General features: G+C 34.8%; 1 protein-coding gene across 4 annotated transcripts in view; it reads right to left on the reverse strand.

Annotated features, from left to right (window-relative positions):
• Nucleotides 1–264: 264 nt before the first annotated feature.
• LOC115212936 (CSC1-like protein 2) overlaps nt 265–20,888 on the reverse strand; it is a 154,919-nt gene continuing 134,295 nt past the window's right edge. For 3 of the 4 annotated variants that reach the window (XM_029781781.2, XM_029781779.2, XM_036504200.1), the window contains 3 exons: nt 17,382–17,420; nt 9,189–9,227; nt 265–5,758 (listed from right to left, as the gene is read on the reverse strand). In XM_029781781.2, the coding sequence (XP_029637641.1) occupies nt 5,630–5,758; nt 9,189–9,227; nt 17,382–17,420 (207 nt within the window). In that variant the 3' untranslated portion in view covers nt 265–5,629. The remainder of the gene's footprint in view (nt 5,759–9,188; nt 9,228–17,381; nt 17,421–20,888) is intronic. The other variant, XM_029781782.2, reaches the window with a different exon arrangement.

Raw genomic sequence — 20,888 nt, forward strand, 5'->3', positions numbered from 1 at the left:
TATAATAGCGAAAAAAATGCACTAAAATGGAAAAAAATGATGGTAAATTATTTTTAAAATAAAAGGGCTTGATATGAATCACGACTATAAGCAAAATGTGGGAGTAGTTAGGAATCTAAATCGTAGGAGACAGACACACAACTTCATTTTTATATATAAAGAAGATAAAATTGTGGAATTCAGTAATGACATCATTTACTGTAATTATAAAAGTGAAATAAAAAAAAAATATTCCACAAAAAAAGAAACAGTAGAAAAAAAGACATTTTTTTAATGCATTTTATTATCGGAATTGTTGCACAGCATTCTTTGTCAGATCTTTTCAATAAATAAACCTCCAAATCAAAGAATTGCTTCCATAGTCTTTACAAATGTAAAGTGGTATTTAAACCATAGATAATGAAATGAGTGACACAAACTAAAGTTTTAAACTTCATTAAGTTAAACAAGAATAAAAATAACCTTTTCAACATCAACACATAAAATGGGGGATCTCTCTGCAGCTAATATGGTTTTTATTCTTCCTGTAAAATAGTAGTGATTTAGGAACTAGTAAACAAATATCTATATATATTATACACACACACATGTATTTATGTATGTATGTCATATGTACGTGTGTAAGAATACATATTATATATATATATATATACATATATATACACATAAATATCTTTGACTCAAAATTCTTGAAGCTCAAACATTGCATTTTAAATAGTCACCTACCAATAAAAAACATACTGATTGTAGTTCACATAATTAATTTGTAATAAAAGTGTGAACTACAACAGGTGTGTTTTAATCAATCATCCAGCCAACACACACATATATATATATAATACATATACACACATATAATATACATACATATATAATCATCCAACACACACACACATAAAATTACATAACAAAAAAGAAAATAATTTTCACCATAGCAGATAAAAATAAATTTATTAAGTTGATATTTTAACATAATTTTTGCAAAAAAATAAGTTAGTTTAGTTTAAATGTTTCTTCAGTTTACATTGTGGACATTTCAAGTCTAAAAATAGACAAATTCCTAATTCTAAATCTTACCACTGACATAGTTAAATCCTACAAAAAAGAAATAACACACCTTAAATTTTATTTCTCATTTAAATAATTTATAAAATATAAGTTTAGGGGACGATGATAAACAAAGAAGACATTTGAACATTTTTGTGGAGAAATCATCATTAATGTTCTACAATTCTGGACTAGAACAACCCAAAGAGATATCTGTAATTATTTTAAACAAACTACAATAATTTGATTTTTTTAATTGTTTTAATAAATCTACAGCAAAGGGTCTGTCTGGTATTGTTCATCAAAAATTGAGACAACAGATATTGTCACTGGTGTTAATACAGCAATATCTGTTGGATCAATAACAAAAAAGAAAAAATGGTTAACCTGACAGGAAAATGCATCAATCAATATCAGCCTTCGTTAAACCCAAAATATCACACTCAAAATCAATCAGTCAACTGCTTGTTAATTTCCAGTCAGGTTTTGTGATTTATTAATGAGATATTTACTTAAATACCATTTGAGTTTAAGTAAAAAAACAAAAAAAACAATGCTAAGCTCAAAGACACAATAGAATACCAAAGATATATGAAGCCATTACAAAATCTTGTTTAGATTCTCTATAAAAATGGCACCAAGTTATGGTTAATTGAGTCAAGAGTTTACACCCACTGGCTGAACAACTGAAATTTCATATCTCAGGCAAAAATCACCCAACTCTTCTTGGCCTGTCTCTGTCTAGAAGTGTCATTGAATGTAAACTGGTGTTGGTTGGTGGCAAAAAGTTCTGTATAAACAAGTGGAAAGTAATTATTTAGCTTGCAGTGAGTTGAGTTCAAATCTTGCAGTAAATTGGTGTTCTCTTTCAGGAAGTAAGAGCTTATTTAAGTGGTTAATTTTGTGAAAGTTGTGGTTATGTCTATGTTCCATATTATGCAAGACACTTCTTGAAAATTTGTGAGAGTATATAAGATTCGGCAAGAGTATGAGGTGCTAATTCCTATTCAATTCAACATCCAATCAACAGACCACCTTCAGTATATTCTAGACTCACTTCCACTCTTCTCGTACTCACACTCCGATTGTTTTAGTGAATTAGTTCAAAATGGAATATAAAGCAGTTTCCGCTGCTTTGCAAAGATCAATAAAGGTTTTGGCCAGGAAATTGTCAACAAAGTCCAACATTAGTTTCAACCATTTTATAATCGAGTTGATAGCCTTGAAGATGAGATGAGTAAGAGAGGACTTCCTGCATTTGACAATGACCAAGTGAGAGCCATTACTGAAGTGCATCCAAGCAAAAAAACAACTCAAGAGATTACAGAAGGCCTCAATGTTGACTGTTCAATGTTTGTTCACCACATTGTAAAGTTAAAAGAGATGAATAAACAGGTGTTGCACAAACTGAACAAAAATATGAAGAAAGAATGTTTGCAAAACAAAAACAACCTGTTTCTTTGTCACATTGTGATAATATGACAAGAAAAAAAAAAGGAAAAAGAAAAGAAGTCCAGATTCTTCTGCAATAACTGATGGCATTCTGTGCAGTGGCTGGACCAGAGGTGAAATAGCAAAATACTTTCTGTGATTGAAAGCTGCATCAAAACAAGATTATGCTCAGAGTTTGGAAATCAGAAAGTCAAATTGTCCAATACCATTTTTGAATCCTGATGGAACTGTCACAGCAGAGAAATATTTGCTAGGATACTGACAAAATACATGAAGAATTGCAAGATTTACAGTCATCAATGCTCAATTAAAAAGGACCAATTCTTTTCAAAGACAATGCCAAACCACATGTCTTACCAATAACTTCAGAAATGGAATGGACTAACCCAAGATGCTCTACTTCCTTCAGCTAATTCTACAGGTCTTTGGATGACTCTCAACCAGTTTCTCAAACAGTTTAATAACTTCAACAACAACAAGCAGTTCTAAATGCTTTTCAAGAAGCTATTTGTTCCAAGATTCCAGGATTCTGTGCTACTAAAATCAATAAATTTGCCTGTGGTCAAAAATATGTAGACTCTAATGATTGTTATTTCAATGAATAACATTTATTCTGAGTTACATTACTTGATGGTTAAAAACTGCAGTTATTTTCCTAAAACCAGATTAATACAGACAAGGATTCAGTGAATGACATCTGTTATACAATTTATACTGTTTATTGAAACTTACTTCATCTTTGTTAGGACACAAATGCCATTAGAAATATCATAACTAGCACAATATCTCATTCTAGAACTGATCAAATCAATTTGGTCTCATAATACCAGCTTTATCTATGTTGCCCCAGCATGTCACCAAATCTATAATCAAGATCTGTAGCATTCTCTGGCTCAATCTATAGAACTGTGAATAGAAACTATACGTAAGTACAACATATTTCTTAAAGAAATGGAAACTATAAAACTGATAAGAGATTCGTTAATTTGCTGTCGTGAGGAATGGTGTTCAGTAGCATCTATAGTGGCCTAACAGTACAGGATTAAAATACATAGACTTTGTTTCAACCAATTCCATTATCATAGCAAATGTGAATTTGATTCTAAAGACAAAAGTTTATGTTGAGACATTTCTCACTGAAGTTCTACAGAATATCAGAATAGTTCAATGCCATCAACTCAAAACTGACAACAGGTTAACAATATATATACATGAGGAAACAAATGAGCAAAAATAGCACTCAATACATTGATATAGAGTTGTATTTGTAGAGTAAGAGGTTGACTTAGTTTCTCATGTTAAAGTTTTGTGGGCATAAAACAAAATGTAACCCAGATTCTGACATTTTTGAGGCAAAATATGTGTGTGTATATATATATATATTATATATATATATATATATATATACGATGGGGTGTTGAAAAGTCCTTGGCTTTGGGTAACAGAAAATGCAGGAGGATCAGTTACTTATGATTTTATTCAATATATTCCTCTCTTAGATTCACTCATTTATTGCAGTGGTCCTTCAGTTTTTCTAAGCCCTGTAAAAGATCTCAGACGTTTGGCCCTCCAAGCAGGCCTTTCATGATACCCTTAAAGCCAGGAACTTTTCAGCATCCCCTCATATATATACACACGCATAAATATATATACATACATACACATTCACACAAATACAAGCATGGAAAGTGGACATTAAAACGATGAAGATAGGAATATACAAACCTTCATACACACACAAACACACACACAGAGTTCTGGGCTACCAGACCAGTCATTACTCCAGCACTTGATCAAAACCTTATGTAGATGTTAAACTTTCTGCCCTCAATATTACAGAAACCAGTTGTCAGTAACTCACCGAAAACAAAAAACAAACAGATGTAGCCATTACATCCTTCTTAGAATATCCAAATATACAAACTTTGAGTAAAAAAATATTCTTTTTAATGCATTTCAAACTTTCAGAATTCAAGAATGCCATTGGTTCAATAGTTCTGTCTGAGCCAGCTATTCCTAAAAAGATCCATTCTTCAAGGTATATTGGTCCTAGTGTAGCAGAAACAGTTTGCCTGTATAACATTGCACTTCTGATCCAGAAATAATGAGATCTAATAAGGAGAGAGCATCGGAATTCTAGTAAACGGTTTGAATCCATTGGATTATATGAATCCCAGTTGCCATCATCCTTTAACGCCCATGTTCCGGGCTGGCATGGATCGGACAGTTTGGCAGGATTCAATGGACCCAAAGACTGCTTTGTGGTCCAATGTCTGCTTTGGCATGGCTTCCTAGTACAGAGTGTACTCGGTGCTTTTCTTATGCCGCCAGCTTCAGTGAAGTTGCCAAGTAACTTGCAAGACTACAAACCCTGAGAGAGGTAGCTTGATGCTAGGGGTTGAGGGGTCAAAGTATGAGAGAAGGGACCAGCACAGAATAGTATTTGATTTAAATATTTCATCAATCATAAAAGGATAAAAAGCAGAGTCAACCATAAAAATAAAATTAAACAAATAGAAACAAAGGGGAAACAAAGCAAAATGTAATTTTAATTAAAAAAATATGACAAGTCGTTAATGATAATAAAATGTTCTAAAGTGATTTCATTGAGTGCTTTATTGATATTTCTGGAAGAAACTAACAAAATGTAAAATTGCAAAAACAACAAAAAAAAAAATCTTAAATGAATAGATAACTAACAAGGTGCTTAAGTAAAAATAACCTGCAACAACTAACGAGGAATAAAATTTGTAAAAAAATAGATTTGAGAAATTGAGTGAAATGCAGAACAAATCAATTGTAAAACAAGAAATTGATTTTAAATGAGAGGAGAGAGAGAGAGAGTGAGAGAGAGAAGTAGAGATGTAGAAACAAAAGAGGTAAAGTAATTTAGCAACATGTAAATAACTAATTAATAAATATAAATGAAATATTTTGATTTTTTTTAATGTAAAATTGTTTGGGGTTTTTTTGTTTTGTTATTTTGCTTCTTCTTTCTTCTCTTTTGTCTCTTCAATAAATTAAAACAACTTAAGAATTTACACCAAAAAAAAAAAAGTTAGAAATAGAACTTAGAAATGAGGAACAGAAAGAATAAAATATCAGTTCCATGAGAAAGTCATTGTGCAGATCATCCGTCAATCAAGTTTCCTGTGTCTGTGGAAACAATGGCACCATAATTATTGGTATTGCTTCGAACAGAGTCTACCTGCCTGGCATCGCCTTTGGAATCATTCTTCAGAACATTGGCAACAAATGGCTGAAAAATGAGAAATATCACAATCAATCAATTTGAAAACATCATTTCAACATAAACGGACAAAACCAAGTAGAAATGAACAGAATCAATCTATATTATAATATGATAATATTAGATGTTTCTGTCTGTGTGTATGTCTCTCTCACACTCTATTCTCCATGCTGTTATCACCACAAAAAGAAAGGCCATAAATATTTCACTCTCTAATACAATAGACTGTGTAACAAAAGGGAAAAGGTAAAGACAGTGAAACTGGAAGGAGAGAAAGAGCGTAAAAAATATATATATATAATAGCAGTATCGCCCGGCGTTGCTCGGGTTTGTAAGGGAAATAACTATATAAGCATTTTTAGAGATGTTAATTATAATAGCCATCTCAATATGGCTAACCACAAAGGCGGGGGAGTGTTACTGTAGCTTTTAATAATAAATTTTTAGAGAGTTACTTCCCTTATATATGCCAAAAATGCATTAAAAAATGGGAAAAATTGATGGTAATTTTTTTTTTAAATCGTAGACTCATTGTAGACACGCACTAATACCCAGAAGGACTCAATATGAATCACAACTATAAGATACCCGGTTTTGGTTAAACTGCACCGCAAAATGTGAGAGTAGTTAAGAATCTAAATCATAGGAGACAGACAGCACACAACCTCTCTTTTATATATAAAGATATAGAAGGTGCAGTGAATAAACTGTGGTCTAAGTTACTCGAAAATGAAAATAACACTGACATCTCATTTTAACAGATATATTTACCAAAATTACATAAAAATATCTTGAAATACTAAAGAGTAAATTTATTCAATAAAAATCGCCTTTGGCATCAACCATGGCCTCCAGACAACTTTAGAATCTCCTGCAACTCTTCTGGATGGTCTCCTTGTTTAAGTTGGTGAATGCTGCCATAATCCTTGCCTTCAGTTTATCAAGGAGTTTTATTGGTCTCTCGCTCAACTGTGCCTCACACATAATAATCAAAAGGGCTGCAGTCTGGGGAGTTAAGTGGCCAGATGTTAGGGGTGATGTGGTTGCAGAAATTGTCTGACAGCCATGACTGGGTTCTCCTGCTTGTGTGGCATGGTGCAGAGTCCTGTTGGCAGACATAGAGTCTTCCACCAGCCACCCTCTTGACTCAGGGCAGTACTACCTCCTCCAGGTACTTGATGTAGGCCTCCATGTTGAGTCTGAGGCCATGTGGGAAGATCACTAGTGAACATTCCAAACACCATGATGTTGACTGGATGTTTGATTTTTATCACTCTCGGTACATGTCCTCAGATTGCACTGTCCTGAGATTAACATCCAAACACTCTGAAATATTCGTATTGGAGCTTCTCGTATGAGTGTCAAGCAGTACAGCATATCGTTTCCAAATTTCTGGCAGAGTGAATTGCATGATGGTGCTTTTTTTCTCACCGATGGTGCCCAACTGACCCTACTATACTGGGTAGTCAACAAAATCAAAACCAACCAATGTGCATGCACGAAATTAAGATAAAATGGTGCCAATTTACCCATTGCACCTTGTATATATATTGGGTCATCCCATAAATAATGCTGTTTTTTTTATACTTCTTTTATTTTTCAAAATTAAGATAAAGTTCTTTTTAAATCTAAAATACACTCTCCTTCATTTTCTACAATACTCTTCCATCTATCTGGTAGACTCGCAAGGCCCCTCTTCCAAAACTTCACTTATCAGTGATGAAAAATACTCCTCCAAGTACTGTTCTGACCTCGTCTACAGAATTCATATTTTTTCTATCCAAATGATTTTGAAGACTGTGAAATAAATGATAATCAGATGGGGTAATGTCCAGCAAATATGGTGGGTGGGGCATCATTTCCCATGCAAACTGCTTCAGCCTTTGGAATGTCATCCTCGCTGTATGTGGCTGAGCATTATCCTAATGGAAGAACACTTTTTGTCTTGAAACCAAAGACGATCATTTTTCTTCTAGTGCTGACCTGAATGAATGGTTGAATAACCAAATCAAAGCTTCTCTCCTAGTTCATCAACAGTTCTGATGGGATTTTGTTCCATCAGGGTTTGTAAAACGTCCTTGTCAAGCTCTACAGATCTTCCAGGATGAGGCTCGTCTTCTAGGCTGTAGTTTCCAGCTCGGAATTTCTGGAACCACCTTTGACAATGGTTTACACTTATTGTCCAATCCCTATATACTGCATTAATATTCCTCGCACTTTCCATTGTGTTGTTGCCTTTATTGAACTCATAAAGCAAAATATGTGGAATATGCTCCTTTGTCACTTCCATTATAGATTTGAAAAATAACCGTTAAAATTGAATTGCACTCTTCAAAACTTGCACTAAGAATAAGGACAAGGTAAAATTACTACCTGCTTTTATAGCAAGTTGATGCAGGTAGTTTATCCTGTCCCCACTGATTTTTGGTTCATATAATTCAAAAAACCACATTATTTATGGGTTGACCATATATATATATATATATATATACTCTTTATCTTTTATTAAACTTTTAATACTTTTGATATTTAAAAAATATTTTTAAAAAAAAAATTAATTAATTAATAAATAAATAAAATAATATATAAATATAAAAATATACATACATATATATATATATATTTGTATATATATATAAAATTTATAAGTTTAAATTATTTAAATAATTTTTTATTTTTAACTTTTATATTTTTAAATTAATTTTATGTATTGGCTTATGTTTTTCACTGTTTGATTTGCCTAATAATGGTTTTATCTCTAATTTAATATAATATAATATATATATATATATATATATATATATATATAGCAACAGATTAACTAAAAACTCCAGGGTTAGTAAAACAGTTAATTCTGCTGTGAACCTATTTGAATTTACTGACTGCAATTCCTTCTACTATTTGAAGTTACTTATTTTCAAGGTGGGTAAATTATTTTACAAAAAAAGTTTTCAATCAATTCTTCTGTTTGTAAAGTAAATATATTATTTTCCACTTAAATATTTTTTGATATACAACAATTGTGAAATTTAAAAAAAAAAAAGTGCGGGGTGGCATGTAAATATTGACCTCAACAGAATTTGAAGCCAGGACGTACAGACAGATGAGATACCACTAAGTATTTGCTTGGTATGCTGACAATTCTGGCAGCTCACCCCTGTTCTGGAACTGCAGAAAGGGTTTTAACATTGACATCAGATATTAATCAGTTTAATATCAGGTTTCTTATTTCAGGATGTGTACGGAGCATCACACAACTGGAGTGAGCCCAGGAACATTTGTCATTGGTTCAAATCCAGTCTGGTGCTTGTTTACACACACACCCAGAGATAAGAGAGTTGATGGTGGTTGCAGATCAAACCACACAAGATGCAGTGGAGATGGAGTTTCAAAAACATTTCATCACTGAAGGAATGTAATAAATATCAATTTAACTTACCTTCACGGGTTCTGTCTGTCGGGAATCAGCAGTTAGATGCTGCAACAGAGAACAGAGAGAGAAAGATGAAGAGAGAGAAAGAGAGAGAGACGGAAAGATACAGAAAGACAAACAGAAATAGAGAGAGAGAGAGTGAGAGAGAGAGAGTAAAAGAAAAAGAGACAGCTAAATTAACAAAGACAATTTTCCACCAATACCAAAATGTGCAAAGAGATGTCAAGAGGCATCCTTAATTCATCACACAGCGTTTATAATGCAAGATTCAGCAACTGGCACATACCAGCAAAACTCATTTCATACACATGTACACACATGTACACATGCTTGTATATGTGCGTACACACACATACACATGCTTGTATATGTGCATACACACATGTACACACACAACTACCACTAAAAGAAGCAGCTCAACCTCAAGAGCAGATAACTGGAGTGAAGCAAATGAAAGGACTAGAAGATGTGCAACATCTAACTCTATAAATGAAATGGATGAAGATGACTCCAGACCTTCCCAATATACTTTCCTATTGTGTTGTTTATATCAGGAACAACAATAACAAAGGGCCAGTTAGGGGTTCAAATACTTGACTCAAGTAGAACAAATGCAACATCATCATCATCGTTGTTTAACATCCGCTTTCCATGCTGGCATGGGTTGGACAGTTTGACTGAGGACTGGCAAGGTTTCTACAGCTGGATGCCCTTCCTAATGCCAACCACTCTGAGACTGTAATGGGTGCTTTTATATTTGGTCCCTCAGTTTATTGCTTTTTAGACCTACGTGAAGGCAAATTGCTCAGTGGTTAGAGTATTTGACTCATGGTCAAAAGGTCGAGGGTTCGATTCCTGGCAGTGCCTTGTGTCCTTGAGCAAGACACTTTACTTCACAGTACTCTACTCCACTCAGCTGGCAAGAACAAGTCCACTGGAACCTTCATCATCATAACCGGCTGAGTGTCAGTTTTCTCACCTTTGTCTTTTTCTCTTCCCAACCACATGGTTTCAGGTTCAGCCCAACTGTGTGGCACTTTTGACAAGTACCTCTACTCTAGCCCCAAACCAACCAAAGCCTTGTGAAACTGGAAGAGGCATGTGGGCACAAACTGTAGAGTAGCTTAAAAAATAAATAACAGTATTTAATACTCTCTCTCCCTTCCTCTTCGTCTGTCCATCTATCTCCTTAATATATATATATATATATATAGCTGGGGTCGGTGCCTCTGACTGGTTCCTGTGCTGGTGGCACATAAAAAGCACCCACTACACTCTTAGAGTGGTTGGCATTAGGAAGGGCATCTAGCTGTAGAAACCTTCCCAGATCAGATTGGAGCCTGGTGCATCTTCCTGGCTTTCCAGACCTCAGTCAAACCGTCCAACCCATGCCAGCATGATAAGCAGATGTTAAACGATGATGATGAGGAAATACACACACTAAATATGTATATCCTTACACATATTCACTACATATTTAATAACTTCCCTATTTATATTCTGCTGTTAATTTCAATTCTCTAATCCCTTCCCTAATAAATTCTTTGTCTTAAGTATGTTAAAAACATTATTACAATAGATAATTCAATAATAATATTAAAAAATGCAATCTATGGTAACACAATGCTGTTAACAGAAATATAATGATAGCAAAAATAATAGAAATGATTTTTAACATAAGCCACAAAATGTAGAATGATAAATAATAATAAATGTATAACTATTATTAGAACCCTTTTTAAATTCTAAGTTTAAATCTCACCAGTATTGACCGGAGGTCAATAAAGGAAGTTCCCACTGAGTAGTAAGGTGGGGATCGAAATAGCTAACTTCATCTTCCATATTTTGTGGTTGTGATTAAGTTAGAAATCATTTCTATTGTTACTGGCATGTAAAAAGCACCATCCGAAAGTGGCCGATGCCAGCACCGAACGATCGTGGCTGTTGCCAGCCTCTCCTGGCACCTGTGCCAGTAGCATGTAAAAAGCACCATCCGAAAGTGGCCGATGCCAGCACCGAACGATCGTGGCTGTTGCCAGCCTCTCCTGGCACCTGTGCCAGTAGCATGTAAAAAGCACCATCCGAAAGTGGCCGATGCCAGCACCGAACGATCGTGGCTGTTGCCAGCCTCTCCTGGCACCTGTGCCAGTAGCATGTAAAAAGCACCATCCGAAAGTGGCCGATGCCAGCACCGACCGATCATGGCTGTTGCCAGCCTCTCCTGGCACCTGTGCCAGTGACATATAAAAATCACCCACTACACTCACAGAGTGGTTGGCATTAGGAAGGGCATCCAACTGTAGAAACTCTGCCAGATCAGATTGGAACCTGGTGCAGCCTCCTGGCTTCCCAGACCCCGATCGAACCATCCAACCCATGCTAGCATGGAAAATGGACGTTAAACGATGATGATGATGATGTTGTGTTACCATAGATTTTAAAATCTACTTTTGCAACATTCCTGGCAAAAGACAAGTACTTATTGACCTTCTCCCTACCTTTAAGTTAAAGAGAGAAACAAAAATAATGAGGGGAGCTTTTATAGAATTACTCAAGCTGTCAGCAAAACTAGTCATATTGCCCCTCAAATCAAACCCTGCCATCTCTAAAAAAAGAAGGCTAGATACATTGAATAACATGGTTCTTGATAAAGAAAAAAAAAATGTTTGGCATGGTTGGAAGGTCTGCTCCATCAGGGTGATTTGGAAATAAACCCTGCTCCATCAGGGTGATTTGGAAATAAACAGGCGCAGGAGTGGCTGTGTGGTAAGTAGCTTGCTAACCAACCACATGGTTTCGGGTTCAGTCCCACTGCGTGGCATCTTGGGCAAGTGCCTTCTGCTATAGCCTCGGGCCGACCAATGCCTTGTGAGTGGATTTGGTAGACGGAAACTGAAAAGAGCCTGTCGTATATATATATGTGTGTGTGTGTGTGTGTGTTTGTATGTCCGTGTTTGTCCACCTAGCATTGCTTGACAACCGATGCTGGTGTGTTTACGTCCCCGTCACTTAGCGGTTCGGCAAAAGAGACCGATAGAATAAGTACTGGGCTTACAACGAATAAGTCCCAGGGTCGATTTGCTTGACTAAAGGCGGTGCTCCAGCATGGCCGCAGTCAAATGACTGAAACAAGTAAAAGAGTAAAACAGCATCAACAATTAAGTCTCAGTAAGTATGAGCATATTTTTACAGTGTGTGTGTTTGAGAAGAGACAAATCTTTAGGCTCCAGGCAGACAGATCTCAGAACAAGGCTGGTTACATTAGTGGGAGATTAGGGATGTACTGGATGGATTTAAAGGTTTAGCTAATCTATCTAGCTAATCTAACATACTATGAAACGTTGGATTAGGAGAAAGACTGGAGAGCTGAGTGAATGAGGATAAAAGAATCTTGATTAACTGAAAGGTTACAACACTACGATCAAAGTACTTCACTCTCAATGAAAGAGTCCATGTGGCTGTAAATAGGTACCACCAGTTGATTAGCTCTAGCAGAGTTCTGACTGAACCTATCACAAAAGACATCCCGGCCATAACCATCTTGTTGAATCTGTCATCCCCGCTATTTTTATCTCTTCTCGGTTGCACCTTGATCATCCCCACCCTCTCTCCTAATATGAGTAGTCATGTGACCCATGTGCAGTAAGAAACCTGCTCTGTTGTGGCCCCTTCCCTTATACTTTAACCCCTCATTTCTAAGGGTAAAGTTGCATATCTTGGGGTTTGTAGCCTTGCAGGCTGCATGGCAACTTCACTAGTGCTGGTGCCATGAGAAAAGAAAAAAAAAAAAAAAGCACCCAGTACACATGGTACAATACAAAGGACATCCAGCCATAGAAACCATGCTAAAGGCGGTGAGATGGCAGAAACGTTAGCATGCCAGGTGAAATGCTTAGCGGTATTTTGTCTGCCACTACGTTCTGAGTTCAAATTCTGCCAAGGCTGATTTTGCCTTTCATCCTTTCGGGGTCGATTAAATAAGTACCAGTTATGCACTGGGGTCGATATAATCGACAATCAGTATGTCTGTCCTTGTTTGACCCCTCTGTGTGTAGCCCCTTGTGGCAGTCAAGAAATAAGAAACCATGCTAAAGTAGAGGATGGAGCATGATGTAGTTCTTGGACCTGTCAGATCCTGTCAAACTATCCAACCATGCCAGTATGGAAGATGATGGTGATGTCTACAAGACTATATCACCAGGTTACTTTCTCTCTTGAAGACAATTGCGTGAGATTTGAGAAGAGATATGTGCTGCTACATCTAACAACACAAGTGATCACGTAGTGGCTCCCCTTGTCAGCCTGGAATACTCTGAGCTTGTAATTTGCAGCAAGGAAGTAGGAGATCCAAGATGTACAATAATCTGTTGAAGTCAATCCCACACCCCCACCGCCTGGAAAAGCTAACAGTGTTACGTTCAAAGGAGAGAACGATGAGTCTCTTGTCCACTTCCTGGTCATCATCATCATCGTTTAATGTCTGTTTTCGATGCTGGTATGGGTTGGATGGTTCAACTGGGGTCTGGGAAGCCAGGACGCTGCACGAGGCTCCAGTCTGATCTGGCAGTGTTTCTACAGCTGGATGCCATTCCTAATGCCAAGCACTTCGAGAGTGCAGTGGGTGTTTTTTACATGCCACCAGCACAAGGGCCAGAGGAAGCTGGCAACAACCACAATTGGTTGGTGCTTTTTATGTGTCACCGGCACGGAAGCCAGTCAAGGTGGCGCTGGCATCGGTCACGTTTGGATAGTGCTTTTTACATGCCACTGGAACAGGGATCACAATTACAATTTCCATTTGATTTTGATGTACTTGACTAAATAGGTCTCCTCAAGCACAGCACAGCATGTCACCCTACAATCCAAGGTACTTTTGAGTGGGCTGGGGCTGGTTATGCGACACTGGTGTAGGCTGCAGCTATGAACTCACTTTATTTGCCGGGTCTTAACAGTCACAGCATATCTCCAGAGGATCTTGGTCTTTTGTTATTGCCTCTGTGAGGCCCAACGTCCGAAGGCCAAATATTTTAAATATTGAATAGGAGTTAATGTTTTAGTAGATATAGTAAAAAAAGAAGTGGATTATTTTCTGATGTGATTCTGTATCGAAATGATTCATGGCACACACAAGATTTATGGTTGAATAAATGGAATAATGAGAGAGAGAGAGAGAGAGAGAGAGAACACACAAACAAGGAGAGACAGAAAGCCAAGACAAATATATAATAGAGAAAGAGAGAGAATGTGTGCAAGAAAGAACACATATGTGAATATCTCTGACAGAGAAAACCATTCGCAGGAGAAGAAAACAAGAAAATGTCACCCAAGATTTGAATAGTAGCTTTTACAATATTATTAGCCCTTATATCATTGAACATTGTGTCTTTGTATTCACTTGTTGTCACATTCCTGGTATTAATTAATCCTGTTTAATCCCTGGTAGTATTTCTTTATTTGCTTCTGAAATTTGTAGGACATATAAACATAAGTTTTCTGCGAGGATATGAAGAAGAAAAAGAAGATGAGAGTGGTCTCAAGGAATTGATGAAGGAACTGATGAAGGAAGGAACTGTAACCAGAAACGAGCTGCCACCATATATTTGGCTAAGACCCAATGTCCAAAACAAAACAGAAAAACAATAAAAATATAAAATAACCAAGAGTTTGTGAAATTCAGTTTGAAAGTTCTGCTGGAGAATCCTTAATTGTTAAACTGATTTAAAACAAACAAATTAGGGGAAAAAAATATCAATTTATGTAAATCATGACACAATTAGAAGTTTGAAAATGAAATAATATTTCAAGATTGTAATTAAGCAATTTTCTGAACATATTTCTATAAATGTAATTTTCTGAACATATTTCTATAAATGTAATTTTATAAATGTAATTTTCTGAACATATTTCTATAAATGTAATTTTCTGAACATATTTCTATAAATGTAATTTTATAAATGTAATTTTCTGAACATATTTCAATAAATGTAATTTTCTGAACATATTTCTATAAATGTAATTTTCTGAACATATTTCTATAAATGTAATTTTCTGAACATATTTCTATAAATGTAATTTTATAAATGTAATTTTCTGAACATATTTCTATAAATGTAATTTTCTGAACATATTTCTATAAATGTAATTTTATAAATGTAATTTTCTGAACATATTTCTATAAATGTAATTTTCTGAACATATTTCTATAAATGTAATTTTATAATGTAATTTTCTGAACATATTTCTATAAATGTAATTTTCTGAACATATTTCTATAAATGTAATTTTCTGAACATATTTCTATAAATGTAATTTTCTGAACATATTTCTATAAATGTAATTTTATAAATGTAATTTTCTGAACATATTTCTATAAATGTAATTTTCTGAACATATTTCTATAAATGTAATTTTCTGAACATATTTCTATAAATGTAATTTTATAAATGTAATTTTCTGAACATATTTCTATAAATGTAATTTTCTGAACATATTTCTATAAAAGTAATTTTCTGAACATATTTCTATAAATGTAATTTTATAAATGTAATTTTCTGAACATATTTCTATAAATGTAATTTTCTGAACATATTTCTATAAATATAATTTTCTGAACATATTTCTATAAATGTAATTTTCTGAACATATTTCTTTAAATGTAATTCTATAAATGTAATTTTCTGAACATATTTCTATAAATGTAAAGAATAAAATATTTTGAATGACACAACAATGCACTATAATACAAACAGTGGACTACAATCAGACTATGGAGGATTAAATTACAACTGTTCTTATAGACCATTGTTTGTATTACTGTGCATTGTTGTGTCATTCAAAATATTTTATTCTTTACAAACAATACGCAATGCTTCAAGTGAACTAGAATACTCTCCTAACTATAAATGCAATTTTCTGAACATATTCTATAAATGTAATTTATTGAATTACTCTGAGTCCCTCCCGAGGAACATGGATGTTAAATGATGAGGAATTCCCAACATTTTATTGAATCTGAAATAATCATTTATTTCATCCACTTTAACACAATACTATTGATTATCGTATCATATAAATGTAACGGTGCATGGCTTAGTGACTAGGGTGTTGGACTCCTGATTGTAAGATTGTGGTTTCGATTCCTGGACTGGGCAGTGCATAGTGTTCTTGAGCAAAACACTTTATTTCATGTTGTTCCAGTCCACTCAGCTGGTAAAAAGGAGTAATCCTGCAATAGACTGGCATCCCATTCAGGAAGGAATATATACACAAGAGAAACTGGGGAATCAGCCCTTTGCTTCTTACAAAGTAATGTGGACTAACCATAATTATATAAATGTTAAGTAATATTTCTAATATGTCTAAATTGGTCCCACTAAGTGTCTAACAGTCAACAAGTTATTGTTGTTATTGAATAGATCTGATCATTTAAGTCTGAACAGACCTTTTGATCAAAAGGTTGACTAACAATCATATCTACTTCACTTGATAAATTATGATAATATAACAATCTACATCACTTAATAAATTATGATAATCTAACAGTGAATTTCCTACGATTCCTTCTACAATGTTAATTGCAGATGAATCTTGGTAAAATAAGAATGAAACACAGATTTAGATTTCCATTAGAAATACAACACAATCTGGTTGTGTTGATCACACATTTTCATATCAATTATATATTTTTGATGTGACAATGAAGTTGAAATAAAGTATTTAGTGAATGATAAATGCTTTGTTTAATGTACAGTTTAGGATAAAACAAAACTATGGAAGGACAATGTCACTAACATGAAAACCAAGATAGATCCAATGAATAAGATTTTATAATAATAATGATAATAATAATAATCAAAACCCTACAAGAAACTTTTGAGGTGTCCCAGAAAGGAGTCACTGTAATAAGGTGTAACTTTGGGGAAAAAAAAGAAGGTAACGCATTTCAGATGAATGAAAATATTGCTTTTAAATATTGCTTTTAAAGAAAATATTGCTTTAAAATAATGCTTTAAGAATTGAAATAAAATAAACCATTCACCTAATTAGAAAACTGAGGATTTAGAAAATGTTAGTACACAATCACCATGAAATAAATTATTCATATTGCTGTGAGGTGCTTATCTAATGAAACCTGACCCAAAATCCTTCAAAGAATTGTATATAATTGCGTGTATTTATGGGCGAACTATGGTTACATACCTGGTACAATGCTTCCTCATCTGAATCCGTTGGAGCACGCTTAAAGAGGTTGAAAAATAAGAGAAGAATGAAGGAGGGTACCAAGAGACATCAAAAAGATGTTACAAGTGAGATTAATAGATGATGGTAATGGATAATTGTCATCATGCAGCTGAAAGGACTCAAGGCATGCAGATGGACCGACTCCATAAAATGAACCAATTCCATGCAGATGGACTAACACCATTAAAAGCTTGCACCAGCCTTTCCACAAAAGACACCAATAATCAACAGAAAATGCCATAATAGAGATTTAATTACCAACGACAGTCTTGACTAATTAAAAAGTAATATTTGTTAAATTAATTCTATTTTTATTTGAAACGGTAAAAAAAAAATGTTGTGGACAATGAATCAGAATTATTGGTTGAGGTAAACAATAGGATTACAAGACCATATTCTTCACTTATTAGATATTAACCTAAATATTAATTAATATAGATAAATGAAATAAGACAAAAGAACTTTTTGTATTTAAATGTGGCTCTTTAGGGCCTGAGTTCAAATTGAGCAAAAGTCAATATTGCTTTTTGTCCTTTTGTGGTTTGCGAAAATAAGCACCAGTCAAACATTGGAGTCAATAAATTCTACAGTTGTTCCCCAACTCTGATCGATGATTCACTGCTGGGTACCTCTGATCACTGAAAATCACCCTACAGGTTACCCAGACTTGTACATAGATAAATACATATAAATAAATGAAAAACAGCATTTTGCATTTGAAATTATGGTACTGGGGCCACATAAATATTATCCGTGCCAGTGCTGGGTCACATAAGGTGCACCTGTGCTGGTGCCATGTATAAAGCACCCAGCACATTCTGTAAAGAGGTTGATATTAGGAAAGGCATCCAACCATAAAACCCAAGTCAAATATGACTAGAACCTGGTCCACGTTTCCAGCTTTGGTCAAACCATCCAACCCATGCCAGCATGGAAAATGGACGTTAAAAGATGCTGATGCTGATGAGGGCATCATCAGTCTCTAAAATTGGAATGATTTAATTTAGAGTGAAGAAGTATGGTTGCGTGTTTCAGAAGCTCACTTCATCAGGACAGGTTCCAGGTTCAGTCCCACTGCATGACAACACCTTGGGCAAGTACTTTCTACTATAGCCTCAGGCTGACCAAAAACTTGTCAGTTGGTATAGACACAGGGACTGATCTGTCACCCAGTTTAATACCCTTTGGCCTGGTTCATTGGGTACATTTAGCAGGGTTCACTGTCATCTTCAGTTAGAGAACAATTTCTCCCTTTCTTCTACCAATCTTATCAACCTTAAAAAGATGCGTGGACCCTGCTTTTCTTCTGGTGACTACATCATAAATGAAACAACTTTTTATGAGAATTTGTTGCTTCAGATTTAGGCAATACAAACCCTCAAAATCTTAAATTTTTAGGGGAATTAGAAAACATTTTCTAGCTGTTTTTGTCCCTTTTTTTTACAAATATTAACCATTAAATATGCTTTAAACTGAAACAACTTCAGTATACATTATCTTTTAATATTTCATACCAATATGGCAACGGAACAAGCAGAATCCATAGCAGCATTTCATCAGTCATTATGTCCAAATTCTGGCGAGGCTGACTTTGCCTTTCATCTTTTCAGGGTTGATAAAATAAGGACCAGTTGAGCACTGGCATCAGTATAATCGACTTACCCTGCCCACCACCACCAAATTGTTGGCCTTGTGCCAAAATTTGAAACCAATATTTCATACCAACAAAGACTGTGATAGTTGAACATTAGCTACCATTTCGGTTCCACATCAATCCTGAATGAGTAAACCTAAGATCAATAGCATTCCACCCATGTCCAACCAGTCTTTTTTCAACACAACATATTTACAACTACAATATTCAGTGTGTCTTATTTAAAGAAAATACGGTAAGATTTTAAGGACATTTACTTGCTATTTCTAGCAGGCTGAAAAACCATATAAAGGATCACTCATTGGATCATTATAGCCTTTTGTTTTGTCCTCATTTGAGATCAAATCCTACTAGGGTTGATTTTGTCTTTCATTCCCCCAGGGTTGATAAAAGGAATCTCACTAACACAAAATATATTTCAAAGAAACACATCAGTCTTTAAAAGACAATCCAATATTTTATACACAAACAGGTAGGAGAGGTCATTGTGACATGCTGAACGAGATACAAGATTTAATTCCATCCATGACACACACTCTTGATTTTACAATGCTTTTCATTCCTCTGGAATTGTTTAAAAGAAAAATAACAACACAAATACGAGGACCAAATTTATCACAAAACCATTAAAAACACTGACATTCTGGTGCCAAAGACTGAAATCAGTTTTCCATGCAAGGATCACAATGTGGTGGATAAGTTATTGGGAAGACAAATCTCTGATGATCTCAGATTTTGATTTTGAAAATAAACCATTCCACTGAAATTTTAAGGCTATGAATCTGGTCAGTCAACAGTGAAATTATCTGGTATAACTAATGAGGGGAGCAATTAAAATCTAACTAGAAATCATTGTCAATAACTAAAATTGTTTTCATTTTCTTTTTCTAGCAAGTACAGAAGATAACTCTGGACATGTTTCTGTCATATTAAAATCTCATCAGAGAGGCACTTATTTATATTACATCCCGTGGACAGCATTGTTTATTATGGGTTTTCAATGGACCAGTCTGTGATTCATTGAAGTTTTGAAGACAAGAGAGGGAAGGGAATGTTTGTAGAACTGACAGAATATTCAAGACAAACTGTTTAAACACACCAGTTTATCAGCTTTTTCACTGGTACTTACATCTACCAATATTTATCATTGAATGAGAAATATACATTATATTTATGCACATGTGTGTGTGTGTGCATATGTGTAAATACACGCACACATACCTCAAAAGGTTCTACACAAGTGCCATTTACAAAATTTCACTCACAAGGCATCAGTTAAACCCAAGAAGAATACATTAGGCCAAGGATTTGCAGTGAGATTGAACTTTGGACCACGTAACTACAAAGTGAACTTCTTAATTACAGAATCAGGTTTTGGCCAGACTTTATCATAGTTGCCTTTCAACCTCAACAACCAGCCTTTGGAGGCCCTCAAAAATTTCACTGACACCCCTCCTCCTCCTCCTCTGATTCAGCCACTAAAAAAAAAAAGACCATAATAAATATGATTTAGAATTGTTTTTGATTTATGTATAAGGCCAGCAATTTTAAGGGGCAATGGGTTAGTCAGTATTGTTGATCGCAATACTTGACTAATGTTTTAGTTTATTGACCCCAGAGTGATGAAAGGCAAAGTTAACCTCAGCAGAATTTGAACTCAGAATGTAAACAGTGAGAGGAAATGCAATTTTTCCCCTTTTCCCACTGCTCTAATAATTCTACCAGCTCACAAATGCTTTAAAATTACAACATTATATGCTACCACAACACAGACAGCTGATTCAGAGACCACAAGTACCCAAGCCCAATGC

Source organism: Octopus sinensis, linkage group LG6 (assembly GCF_006345805.1).
Source record: "Octopus sinensis linkage group LG6, ASM634580v1, whole genome shotgun sequence".
NCBI lineage: Eukaryota > Metazoa > Mollusca > Cephalopoda > Octopoda > Octopodidae > Octopus > Octopus sinensis.